The sequence below is a fragment of the Tinamus guttatus genome, unplaced genomic scaffold (genome assembly GCF_059628265.1).
Source record: "Tinamus guttatus ecotype Peru unplaced genomic scaffold, ASM5962826v1 Tinamus_guttatus_pri_ptg000866l, whole genome shotgun sequence".
Classification (NCBI taxonomy): domain Eukaryota; kingdom Metazoa; phylum Chordata; class Aves; order Tinamiformes; family Tinamidae; genus Tinamus; species Tinamus guttatus.
Window position 1 is genome coordinate 142,276 of NW_028289400.1, and position 11,824 is coordinate 154,099.

An 11,824-nucleotide genomic window follows, 5' to 3' on the forward strand; every position below is an offset into this window, starting at 1 on the left:
AATGCTCAAATCTTTTACGCTGCATTAAAAGGCAGATAGAAATCCAGGCCATGCCCTTGCAGTGTTACTTTGTCCTGCGAGCAGTAGCTTTATTGGCCCAAAATACTTAAAAAAGGGAGGGGAGCCTCAAATCGCAAGTGGCAGGAGCCGCCTTTTGTCTCAGCCGCCTGGACTCGAAGGGCTCCGGCTGCTCCAGGTCGGTGCTGCCACCTCCTGGGCTGGGAAAGGCTCAGGAATTCCCTGCAGCTCCCTCGAGTTCTGCAGTTCTCACCTCGTCACTAATAACGTTCCCTGCTTTGCCCAAAAACGACTCGGCCTCAAAAAAGCACAAAAAACTGCTAAACCTCCAAGCTCGTTTTGCTGTTTCCGTGCCAGCCCACGCTGCGGTGAGGAGGGATTTGATGCCTTAAGTAGTAAAAGGAGGATTAAAGCAGCAGGAGCCGCAGGTGGAAAATCCTGCAGGATACGCGGCAGCGAAGCACGTGGTGCAGCCGAATACATTAGGAAAATCCAGTCGACCTTTTTCTGCCCAAAACCCTAAAGCGCTTCCCAAACTCCTGCTCGAGGAGCAGGATTGGCAGCTCCGGAGGCGGCGTTCGGCTGCGGGGGCCGCGTTCCCGGGATTCCTTCCAGGATCGCGACGCCCACCCTGACCCACCGCTACGTGCGGGTAAATAACGGCCATCTCCGGCTTCCTCCTCTCCGGGGTTTTATTCCTCAGCGATGCTAGCACCGTTTAGAAAACAAAACGGGAAATATATACAGATTTTTATTGTAACGGACAATACCCAGTTATTTAAAAAAAAAAAAAAAAAAGAAAAATACAACCATCGGGTAACCATGGAACAAACCGAAGATGCTAAGAAACAACATTTTTTACCCTCTCTTCCTATGGGGCAGGGCAAGTACATCTGGGTTTGTTATAAATAACCCGGTTCACTTTATGGAGCGAAGCATCTCCTGCCTCTGAGCTACCAGCACATGCAAAAGCAAGTGCCTCTTCCCTGGTGGAGCAGAAGTCCTTCCCATGGGCATCACGCAATGAAATCCAAGGGTCTGTTGAATCCCCCTTTTCTGTTCATGTACTGCCTGGGAGGGGAAAGAAAACTCGGTAAATGCAGTTAAACCAAGCAAATCAACCCTGAGGGGCTCCAAACTCGAGAAAATGGACAAGCTTCCAGCTCGCCTGGCTGCAAAGGGGAGTCTCATGGAGCTTTGCAAGGAGGAGAAGCCGTGGGGAAGCAAATCCCCCGAGAGAGAGGGAACAAAGCTGCTTATACGGAGCAACTTTCTTGTTTTGACTTGACACTTCGTGCAGGGGTGAACGTTTGGAGCTCGCCAGCGTGATGCTGCTCTGCACCAGTTTGATTAAAACGGCAGCACCAGACCCAAAACATCCAATCCAGTCTCTGAGTGAGGCTACTGCATAAAAAGAATTATTTCTCTTTGCATAAAAATTGCATAAAGCTCTGTAGTCACCATAGCAGCGTGAGTTTTGCAAAAAGCAGAAGGACAAACCTGTACTTTCTCTTCTGCGACACGTTGATGGCGTAAGCGTTCGCGGCGCCGTCCACCTTCTTCCCCTGAAAGACAGGAGCCAAACGGGCCAAAACTCAGCGCGTTGCGTGGAACATGCCGGAAAAAGGGCACAACCCCCTGCGGCCTCCCTGCTGCAGCGTCCCCCGCCCGCCCTCACCTTCGTCGTGTCGAAGGAGGCAAAGCCCATCATCTTCATCATCTCGATCTCCTCCTCCGTCTTGCCCTGCAAATCCTCCTCTGGAACGGCGACGGAGGAAGAGCAAGGGCAAAGAGGGGGTTTAACACGCAGCGAAGGCACCTGCTGTTTGGGCTGGAAGGCTGGGGTCGCCCCGGCCCCGTTACCGGTGATCTGCCGCTCCTTGCCCTTGGCGTCCTTGACGTCCTTCTTGTCCTCGTCCCGTCTCTCCTTGAGGCGCGGCGGGGAGGACGAGCCGGAGCGGTGCCGCCGGGGCGACCTGCGGGGCCGGGCGCAGCGGTGGGCCGGGGACCCGGGGCGCGCGGGGCCGCGGGGGGCGCGGGGGGGCCTCACCTGGAGCGGCGCCGGTGCGGCGAGCGCGAGCGGCTCCTCCGGCGCTCCCGGGAGCGCGAGCGCTCCCGCCGCCGGCGCTCCCGTTCCCGCGACACGGAGCGCGAGCGGCGCCGGTCTGTGCGCGGGCACCGTCAGCAGGGGCCGGTCCAGACCCGGTTCCGAAGCCTTCCCGGGGGCTTCCCCGTCCCGCCGCGCTGGGGCCCTCTGCACCCCTGAGCTGGCTCCGTCCTTCCCTCCCCACTGAGCCCAGGACTCCGGGGCCACCCTCAGAACCGTCCCCAGGCCCCCGGTACCGCCCCCACAGCCTCAGTACCGTAACCAGGCCCCGGTACCGCCCCCACAGCCTCAGTACCGTAACCAGGCCCCGGTACGACCCCCCCAGGCTCCTAGTACCACTCCCAGGTCCCCGGTACCGTAACCAGGTCCCTGGTACCGTACCCAAGCCCCCAGTGCTGCCCTCAGGTCTCCGATACCCTCCCCTGGCTCCGACGCTGCTCCCGGGTCTCCGGCATCACTTCCAGGCCCCGGTACCGTCCCCCCAGACCCCCAGTGCTGCCCTCGGGTCCCCGATACCGTCCCCTGGCCCCGACGTCGCTCCCAGGTCCCGGTACCGCTCCCAGGTCCCCGGTACCGTCTCCCCAGGCCCCCAGTGCCGTCCTCGGGTCCCCGATACCGTCCCCCAGCCTCGGTGCCGCCGTCAGACCCCCGGTTCCCCTCCTAGGTCCTCCGGTGCTGCCCTCAGGTCCTGGCACCGTCCCCAGGCTCCCGGAGCCGCGTTCGCATCCCCGACACCGCTCCCAGGTCCCCGGCACCGCTGCCAAGCCCCGGTGCCACCCTCAGCCCCTCTTTACCGCCCCCAGGTCCCGGTACTGCCCCGGTACCGCCGGTACCTCCCCCGGGTCCCAGTCCCGCCCCCGGTGTCCCCGGTATCGCCCCCCGGCCCCGGTACCTCCCCGTTCCCCCCCCCCCCCTCACCGCGTCGCGGCGGCGGCGACCGGGAGCGGCTCCGGCCCATCCCGCCCCCGCCGCCCCCGCGCTTCCGGCCTCGCTCCGCCGCCGCGGCGCCGCGCTTCCGCTCCGTCCCCTTTCCCCTTCCCTCCGGAGCAGGCGCCGCCGCGCTTTGGTTCCGCAGCGCGGGAGGCCCCGCTGGGGGGTGTCCCCGTGTCCCCATGGCGGAGGGGGGGGGGGGGGGGGCACCGGGTCCCTCTCCCCCCTCCCGCGGCTTCCCGGTGGAAGAGCCCCCGCCACCCCCCCGTGCCCTCCCCCGCGCTGCTTGAGGGGCCACCACGGACGGGGCGGCCCCGGCGACATTTCCTCGCAGTCACTTTATTATCGGTCACTCCGCGGCGGGGGGGAGCGGGCGGGACGCGGCGGGGCCCGGGGAGCCGCCTCAGGCCTCCACCTTCTCCTTCTTCCTGCCCTTCTTGAGGAAGGAGGGCGCGCGGAACTTCTTCTTCTTCTTGGAGGGCGACTTGGAGGGGGAGCCGTCGGGCGACGCGGGGCTCGTGCCCCGCTCCTTGGGCGCCGGCGGCTCCCGCGCGCCCCCGTCCTCCCCGCCCGGCGCCGGCGCCTCTTCCTCCTCCTCTTCCTCCTCCTCCTCGCGCGGCGGCGCCTCGGGCTTGTTGTCCTCCGCCGGCGGCGGCTCCACGGCCCCGGGGGCGGCCGGGGGGGCCTCGGCGGGCGCCGGCTCCGTGTCCGCTTCCCGCTCGCCTGTGGCGGCCGGCGGGACGGGGAGGAGCGGGGGGGAAAGTGAGGGAGGGGGGTGGATGGGAGCTGAGGGTGATGGGGTGGTGGGGGGATGGCCAGCCCAGGGCCTTCCTCATCACCACCGTCATCGTCCTCACCATCACCCTCATGTCACCATTGCCATCCTCGCCCTCATCACCACCACCATCCTCGTCACCACCACCACCATGATCCTCACCACCAGCATCTTCGTCACCACCACCACCATCCTCATCGCCACCACCACCATCAGTCCTCATCACCATCACCCTCATCACTGCCATCATCCTCCTCACCATCAGCGTTCTCACCATCACCACCAGCACCATCCCCCTCATCCTCACCATCACCATCCATCATTGCCACCTCCCTCATCATCACCACCACCCCCCTCATCATCATCATCATCACCACCACCACCATCCTCATCACCACCACCACCAGTCCTCATCACGATCACCCTCATCACTGCCATCATCCTCCTCACCATCACCGTTCTCACCATCACCACCAGCACCATCCCCCTCATCCTCACCATCACCATCCATCATCGCCACCTCCCTCATCATCACCACCACCCCCCTCATCATCATCATCATCATCATCACCACCACCACCATCCTCATCACCACCACCACCATCAGTCCTCATCACCATCACCCTCATCACTGCCATCATCCTCCTCACCATCACCATTCTCACCAGCACAACCAGCACCATCCCCCTCATCCTCACTATCACCATCCATCATCACCACCCCCCTCATCATCATCATCATCATCACCACCACCAGTCCTCATCACCACCACCACCAGTCCTCATCACCACCACCGTTGTCCTCATCATGATCACCCTCATCACTGCCATCATCCTCCTCACCATCACCGTTCTCACCATCACCACCAGCACCATCCCCCTCATCCTCACCATCACCATCCATCATCGCCACACCCCTCATCATCACCACCACCCCCCTCATCATCATCATCATCATCATCACCACCACCACCACCACGTCCTCATCACTACCACCGTTGTCCTCATCACGATCACCCTCATCACTGCCATCATCCTCCTCACCATCACCATTCTCACCAGCACCACCAGCACCATCCCCCTCATCCTCACCATCACCATCGTCTTTCTCATCACCACCCCCCCCCCACCATCATCGTCACCACCACCACCCTCCTCATCACCACCACTCTCCTCCTTCTGCATCATCACCATCCTCCTCATCACAACCCTCCTCCTCCTCCTCTTCCCGTGGCCGCTCACCCTGGGGCTCCGTGACGGGCACAGGGCTCCCGTCGGTGCCGGTGCCATCGGGATTCTCCACGCCAGGCGCAGCCGGAGACTCCCCGGCGGTGCCATCCTGCTGTCCTGGGGGGGACGAAGAGGTTGGCAGCGGGATGGGGGCCGTGGGCCCGCGGTCCCGCGGGATGACCCTACCGTGGGGCGGCCGCTCCTTGCGCTCCACCTCGCGCCGATATTCCTCCAGCTCCTGGTCCGTGAGCTGCCGGAACGGGTTGGGAGGCTCCGGCTCCGGTGGCGGCTGCTCGGATCCCGCTGCTGCCAGCTGGCTCTCTGTGGACTGCAGTGTCCCCCCGCCGGCACGCGGGAGTGTGAGGACGTGGGGATCCGCGGGGATGCGGCGAGGGGAAAGGATGGGGGCTCCCGTGGGGATGGGGCACGAGGAAAGGATGGGGGATCTCCTGGGGATGGGGCACGAGGAAAGGATGGGGGCTCCCGTGGGGATGGGACACGAGGAAAGGATGGGGGATCTCCTGGGGATGGGGCACGAGGAAAGGATGGGGGATCTCCTGGGGATGGGACATGAGGAAAGGATGGGGGATCTCCTGGGGATGGGACATGAGGAAAGGATGGGGGATCCCGTGGGGATGGGACACGAGGAAAGGATGGGGGCTCCCATGGGGATGGGACACGAGGAAAGGATGGGGGATTCCGTGGGGATGGGACACAAGGAAAGGATGGGGGATCCCGTGGGGATGGGACACGAGGAAAGGATGGGGGATCTCCTGGGGATGGGACATGAGGAAAGGATGGGGGATCTCCTGGGGATGGGGCACGAGGAAAGGATGGGGGCTCCTGTGGGGATGGGACACGAGGAAAGGATGGGGGATCTCCTGGGGATGGGGCACGAGGAAAGGATGGGGGATCTCCTGGGGATGGGACATGAGGAAAGGATGGGGGATCCCGTGGGGATGGGACATGAGGAAAGGATGGGGGCTCCTATGGGGATGGGACACGAGGAAAGGATGGGGGCTCCCGTGGGGATGGGACACGAGGAAAGGATGGGGGCTCCCGTGGGGATGGGACACGAGGAAAGGATGGGGGCTCCCGTGGGGATGGGACACGGGGAAAGGGTGGGGGCTCCCGTGGGGATGGGACACGGGGAAAGGGTGGGGGATCTCCTGGGGATGGGACATGGGGAAAGGATGGGGGATCTCCTGGGGATGGGACACGAGGAAAGGATGGGGGCTCCCGTGGGGATGGGACATGAGGAAAGGATGGGGGATCTCCTGGGGATGGGACATGGGGAAAGGATGGGGGCTCCCGTGGGGATGGGACATGAGGAAAGGATGGGGGTTGTGTGCTGGGATAGGAATGAGGATGCTGGGATAGGGATGAGGAAGGGGCAACAGGAGGGGGGAAAGAATGGGGGGGTCCCATGGGAATAGGATACAGGTAAAGGCCAGAGGGTCCCATGGGGACAGGGATGAGCCAGGGGCTGTGTGCTGGGATAGGGATGAGGACGCTGTGCCACGGGAAAGGGTGCAGGGCTCCCATGGAGACCCGGATGGGGATAGGGTGACATAGGAAAAGGCCAGGGGCTCCTGTGGGGATGGGGACAGGGATACAGCGCCATGGGAAAGGGTGAGGGGCTCCTGTGGGGAGCAGGAATGGGATGTATCATGATGGGAAAAGGCGTGGGCTACCCATGGTGACAGGGACACGGTGCCATGGGAAAGGGTAAGGGGCTGCGCACGGGGACCCAGATGGGGACACGGAGACACAGGAATAGGCAAGGACCCATGGGGACAGGGACACAGCGCCATGGGAAAGGGTAAGGGGACCTGGAAGGGGATACGGTGCCATGGGAAAAGGCTGGGGCTCCCATGGGACCAGGATGGGATGTAGCGCTGTGGGAAAAGGTGAGGGGCTCCTGTGGGGATGGGGACACGGAGGGGGACCTGCCACCGCGCGCAGGTGACATACGGGGCTGCGGCTGCTGTCCCCAATGACGCCAGCCAGGAGCTGCGACTGGGGCCCAGCCGACTTGACGTCCTGCCGGTTCTGCTCGCGGATCTGCGTGGGAAAGAGCGGAAGCCGGTGACGGGGACAGCGCTGCCACCATCCCCATGTCCCCCCCGACCCCGGGGAGCCGCCGTTACCTTATTCCGCATCTCCAGCACCTCCTGCGGGTCCGTGTAGAGCGGCACGAACTGGTTGGGATTCTCGATGCGGATCGCCGTGCCGCCCGCGCGGCCCTTCTCCGCCTCATCCGCCTTCAGCCACTGCGGCCGGGAAAAGCCGGCGTCTCCATCCCCGTCCCCACGGCGTCCCCGCCGCCCGCCCGCAGCGATCCCGGCCCTACCGTGGTCTTGGTGCGGGGGCCGCCGGGCTGCTCGCCGGCCACGTCCACGCGCAGATACGTGTTGGGGGTGTTGAGCCAACGCGTCTTCTCCTGCTGCTGCCGCTGCGCGTGCTGGCGCGGCGCCGCCGCCACCGCCGCCTCCTCGGCCAGCACGAAGGCCGTCACCGTGGCGGGGATGAGCACGTCGCTCTTGGGCTTGCTCTTCTCCTGCACGAAGGGGTAGCGGTACGTGTAGCCCGTCCGGTAGCCCTGCGGAGGCGGCACGGAAGCGCATGCGTTGGCACACTAAGAGAATTATGAGGATTTTGCCCGTTTTTTGGATTTTTCCACCCGGCACTCACCAGGTTGTCGAGCATGCGCATGAGGGCCTCGAACTCGTGCTCGCCCAGGCGGCTCTTCTGCATGGGCCCGAAGGTGCTGCCAGCCCAGCGCACGGAGCCGGCCTCGTGCGGCCGGTGCTTGTCGCGCTGCAGCACGATGAGGTTCTCGGCGCCGCCGGCGCTCGACAGCGCCGACACCTGGGGCGAAGGGGACGCTCGGTGCGCGCGCCGGGGGCAGCGCCGCAGAGACCCGGCCCAGCTCGGTGCATGCTCCCGTGGCCCTGTGTTAGTGCATGAGACCTGGCCCAGCTCGGTGCGCCTCCCAGGGCAGGGTGCTGACAGCAGAGACCCGGCCCAGCTCGGTGCATGCTCCCGTGGCCCTGTGTTAGTGCATGAGACCTGGCCCAGCTCGGTGCGCCTCCCAGGGCAGGGTGCTGACAGCAGAGACCTGGCCCAGCTCGGTGCATGCTCCCAGGACACAATAGCAGAGACCTAGCCCAGCTCAGTGCATGCTCCCGGGGCAGGGTGCTGACAGCAGAGACCTGGCCCAGCTCGGTGCACGGCCCCGGGGCACAATAGCAGAGACCTGGCCCAGTTCAGTTCATGCTCCCGTGGCCCTGTGTTAGTGCCTGAGACCTGGCCCAGCTCGGTGCATGGCCCTGGGGCACAATAGCAGAGACCTGGGCCAGCTCGGTGCATGCTCCCAGGGCACAATAGCAGAGACCTGGCCCGGTTCAGTGCATGCTCCCGTGGCCTTGTTTTAGGGCCTGAGACCTGGCCCACCTCGGTGCATGGCCCCGGGGCACCATAGCAGAGCCCTGGCCTAGCTCAGTGCATGCTCCTGTGGCCCTGTGCTGGTAACAGAGACCTGGCCCAGCTCAGTGCATCTCCCAAGGCACCATAGCAGAGCCCTGGCCCAGCTCGGTGCATGCTCCCATGGCCCTGTGTTAGTGTCTGAGACCTGGCCCAGCTCGGTGCATGGCCTCGTGGCCCTGTGCTAGTAACAGAGCACTGGCCCAGCTCAGTGCATCTCCCAAGGCACCATAGCAGAGCCCTGGCCCAGCTCGGTGCGTGCTCCCGGAGCCCCCGTGCTCGCAGCAGAGACCCGACGCAGCTCAGTGCACAGCCCCGCTGCCCACCTGGATCTCGCAGGCCGCCTGCAGGTGGAAGATCTTGTAAAACGCCTCCTCCACCGTGTCGCCCAGCGCCAGCACGCCGTGGTTGCGCAGCACCAGGATCTGCGCGGCAAAGCGGCGCCCGTCACCTCCGCCCGCGCGGACAGGCGGCCGCATGGACGGACAGGCAACCGCACAGACGGACAGGCAACCGCAGAGACGGACAGGCAACTGCACAGTCGGACAGGCAACCACACAGACGAACAGGCGGCTGCGTGTGGACAGGCAGGCAACCACACAGACAGACAGGCAACCGCACAGACGGACAGGCAACCGCACAGACGGACAGGCAACCGCACGGATGGACAGGCAACCGCACAGCCGGACAGGCGGCCGGCGCTCACCTTGCAGGTGGGTCCCAGGCACTTCTGCAGCTGCACGCGGTCGGCCTCGTCCTGCAGCGCGCCGCCGAAGTCGAAGTAGGCGGCGTCGCCGGCCAGCAGCGCCTCGTGCGACACCGGCAGCACCCCGCAGCGCATGGCCGACACCTGGGGACGCGCCACCGTCTACGCCGCTGCCGCCGCCGCGGCGTCCCCGCGCCCGCGCCGCCCTCCTTACCGCGGCCGTGGCCGGCGTGTGCAGGTGCACCACGCAGCGCGTGGCCGGCCGCGCGGCGTACACGGCGGCGTGCAGGCTGAAGGCGCCGGCGTCCACGGCGAAGCCGGTGCTGCCCTGCTCCACCACCTCGCCCAGGATGTTCACCTTGACCTGCGGCACGGCACAGCGCTCAGAGCGCTGCTGCTGCTGTCACCGCCGGGTCCCCAGCGCCGGGACTCACCAGGCTGGACGCCGTCACCTCGCTGCACGAGAGGCCCTTGGGGCTGATGAGGAAATGGTCCTGCTCCTTGCTCACCCGCAGCTGAGGGCGTGCGAGACGTGGGGAACACGGCACGGACCCGCTGCCACCGCCACCGCGCGGAGAGCGCGCCGGGACCCCGGAGACCATGGGGAACACGGCACGGACCCGCTGCCACTGCCACCACGCGGAGAGCATGCCGGGACCCCGGAGACCACGGGGAACATGCTGGGCTGGGACCATGGGAACCCCGGGAGCTGCAGCAGCCGGAGGAGTGGGAACCCCAGGAACCACGGGGATCATCCCAGTCCAGGACCATAGGAACCACAGGGATCATCCTGGTCCAGGACCATGGGAACCCCAGGAACCACGGGGATCATCCCGGTCCAGGACCATAGGAACCACGGGGATCATCCTGGTCCAGGACCATGGGAACCCCAGGAACCACAGGGATCATCCCAGTCCAGGACCATAGGAACCACGGGGATCATCCTGGTCCAGGACCATGGGAACCCCAGGAACCACAGGGATCATCCCGGTCCAGGACCATAGGAACCACAGGGATCATCCCGGTCCAACACCATGGGAACCCCAGGAACCACGGGGATCATCCCAGTCCAGGACCATAGGAACCACAGGGATCATCCCGGTCCAGGACCATGGGAACCCCAGGAACCACGGGGATCATCCTGGTCCAGGACCATAGGAACCACAGGGATCATCCCGGTCCAACACCATGGGAACCCCAGGGACCACGGGGATCATCCCAGTCCAGGACCATGGGAACCCCAGGAACAACCAGGGACAGTGCCACTCTGGGACCTTGGGAAGCTCAGGAACCGTGCCAGCCAGAGCTGCGGGAACAGCAGGAACCATGCTGGTCTAGGACCACAAGGGCCATGGGAACCACACGAGTCAGGGACTGTGGGAACCCCGGGAATCACAGGGAACATGTCAGTCTGGAGCAGTGGAAACCCTAGGAACCATGGGGACCATCCTGGTCCGGGAGCATGGGATCTCTGGGAACCTCACTGGAGGTGCAGGAACCCCAGGAACCATGCTGGTCAAGGACCACAAGAGCCACAGGAACTCTGTCTGGGACCATGGGAACCCCAGGAATCCTGGGAACCATGGGGATCATGCTGGTTCAGGACAAAAAGAACCACGGGGAACGTGCTGTTCCAGGACTGTGGGAACACCAGGAACTGCACCAGATGGAGGTGCGGGAACCCCAGGGATCGTGATGCTCCAGGAGCACGAGAACCACGGGAATCCTGCCAGCCTGGGACCACGGGAACCCGGGAAATCCCACTGTCCAGAGCAGTGGGAACCCCTGGGACCTCAGGAACCGCATCAGCCAAGACCACGGGAACCGCTCCGACCGGGTCCACAGGAACCACGGGCAGCGATCCAAGTCGGCCAGCGCGGGGAGGAGGTCGGGGAAGGGGGACAGGGTCCTCACCGTGACGTAGGTGTCGCTGAGCTGGGCCCAGCCGTAGAGGTCGAGCAGGCGGTAGACGCTGCCCACCTTGCAGCGCATGAGCCGCTCGCCCTTGGCCAGCGGCAGCGCCTCGCCGGCCCCGTGCAGGTCATTGATGGGCGTCACCGTGGAGGGACCTGGAGGGTCCATGGGGACCCGTCAGCACCAGCCAGTCCCCGTCCCGCGCCTCCATCTACGTTTTGGGAACCGAGACCCGCCGCGTACCCATGGGCGACGTGGGGAAGGCGGCGGGCGAGGTGCTGGCCATGAAGTCGGCGATCTGCCGCAGGGCCCAGATGTTGGACGAGTTGTTGCCTTTCTTCATCTGCTCCTGGATGAGGCTCTCCAGCTCCTCCCTGAAAGACTGCGGAGCCGCGGCCGGTCACGAGGTCCCGACGCGGCACCCGCGGGCGCCGCGCGGGCCGGGCGCCGCGTCGAGCCCTCACCGGGCTCTGCAGGATCATGGTGACCCGCTTCTTCTGCTCCATCATGTTGAAGTCCTGGCGCAGGTCGGCTGCCATGTTGCGGGCGCGCAGGTACTCGGGGTCGTCGGCCGAGAAGCGCTCGAAGTAGCGGGCGGTGGGCGGCGAGGGCGCCCGCTCGGGGCTGGCGGCGGCGCTCATCGTGGCGCCCCGGCTCGG

The 11,824-nt window shown here is 65.0% G+C and overlaps 2 protein-coding genes across 2 annotated transcripts; both read right to left on the reverse strand.

Annotated features, from left to right (window-relative positions):
- Positions 1 to 1,030: 1,030 nt before the first annotated feature.
- Positions 1,031 to 3,126, reverse strand: SNRNP27 (small nuclear ribonucleoprotein U4/U6.U5 subunit 27). The gene is made up of 6 exons (XM_088537772.1): positions 3,044 to 3,126; positions 2,069 to 2,183; positions 1,882 to 1,994; positions 1,697 to 1,776; positions 1,519 to 1,583; positions 1,031 to 1,089 (listed from the first exon to the last, which is right to left on the reverse strand). Exons 1-6 carry the CDS (start codon positions 3,081 to 3,083, stop codon positions 1,035 to 1,037), a joined length of 468 nt encoding a protein of 155 aa, XP_088393898.1. The 5' UTR covers positions 3,084 to 3,126; the 3' UTR covers positions 1,031 to 1,034.
- Positions 3,127 to 3,432: 306 nt separating this feature from the next.
- Positions 3,433 to 11,824, reverse strand: ADD2 (adducin 2). The gene is made up of 17 exons (XM_088537816.1): positions 11,630 to 11,824; positions 11,409 to 11,547; positions 11,166 to 11,320; positions 9,686 to 9,766; positions 9,466 to 9,615; positions 9,252 to 9,395; positions 8,872 to 8,970; positions 7,754 to 7,930; positions 7,413 to 7,661; positions 7,210 to 7,332; positions 7,034 to 7,123; positions 5,246 to 5,387; positions 5,072 to 5,176; positions 4,606 to 4,933; positions 3,930 to 4,081; positions 3,681 to 3,778; positions 3,433 to 3,626 (listed from the first exon to the last, which is right to left on the reverse strand). Exons 1-17 carry the CDS (start codon positions 11,804 to 11,806, stop codon positions 3,459 to 3,461), a joined length of 2,577 nt encoding a protein of 858 aa, XP_088393942.1. The 5' UTR covers positions 11,807 to 11,824; the 3' UTR covers positions 3,433 to 3,458.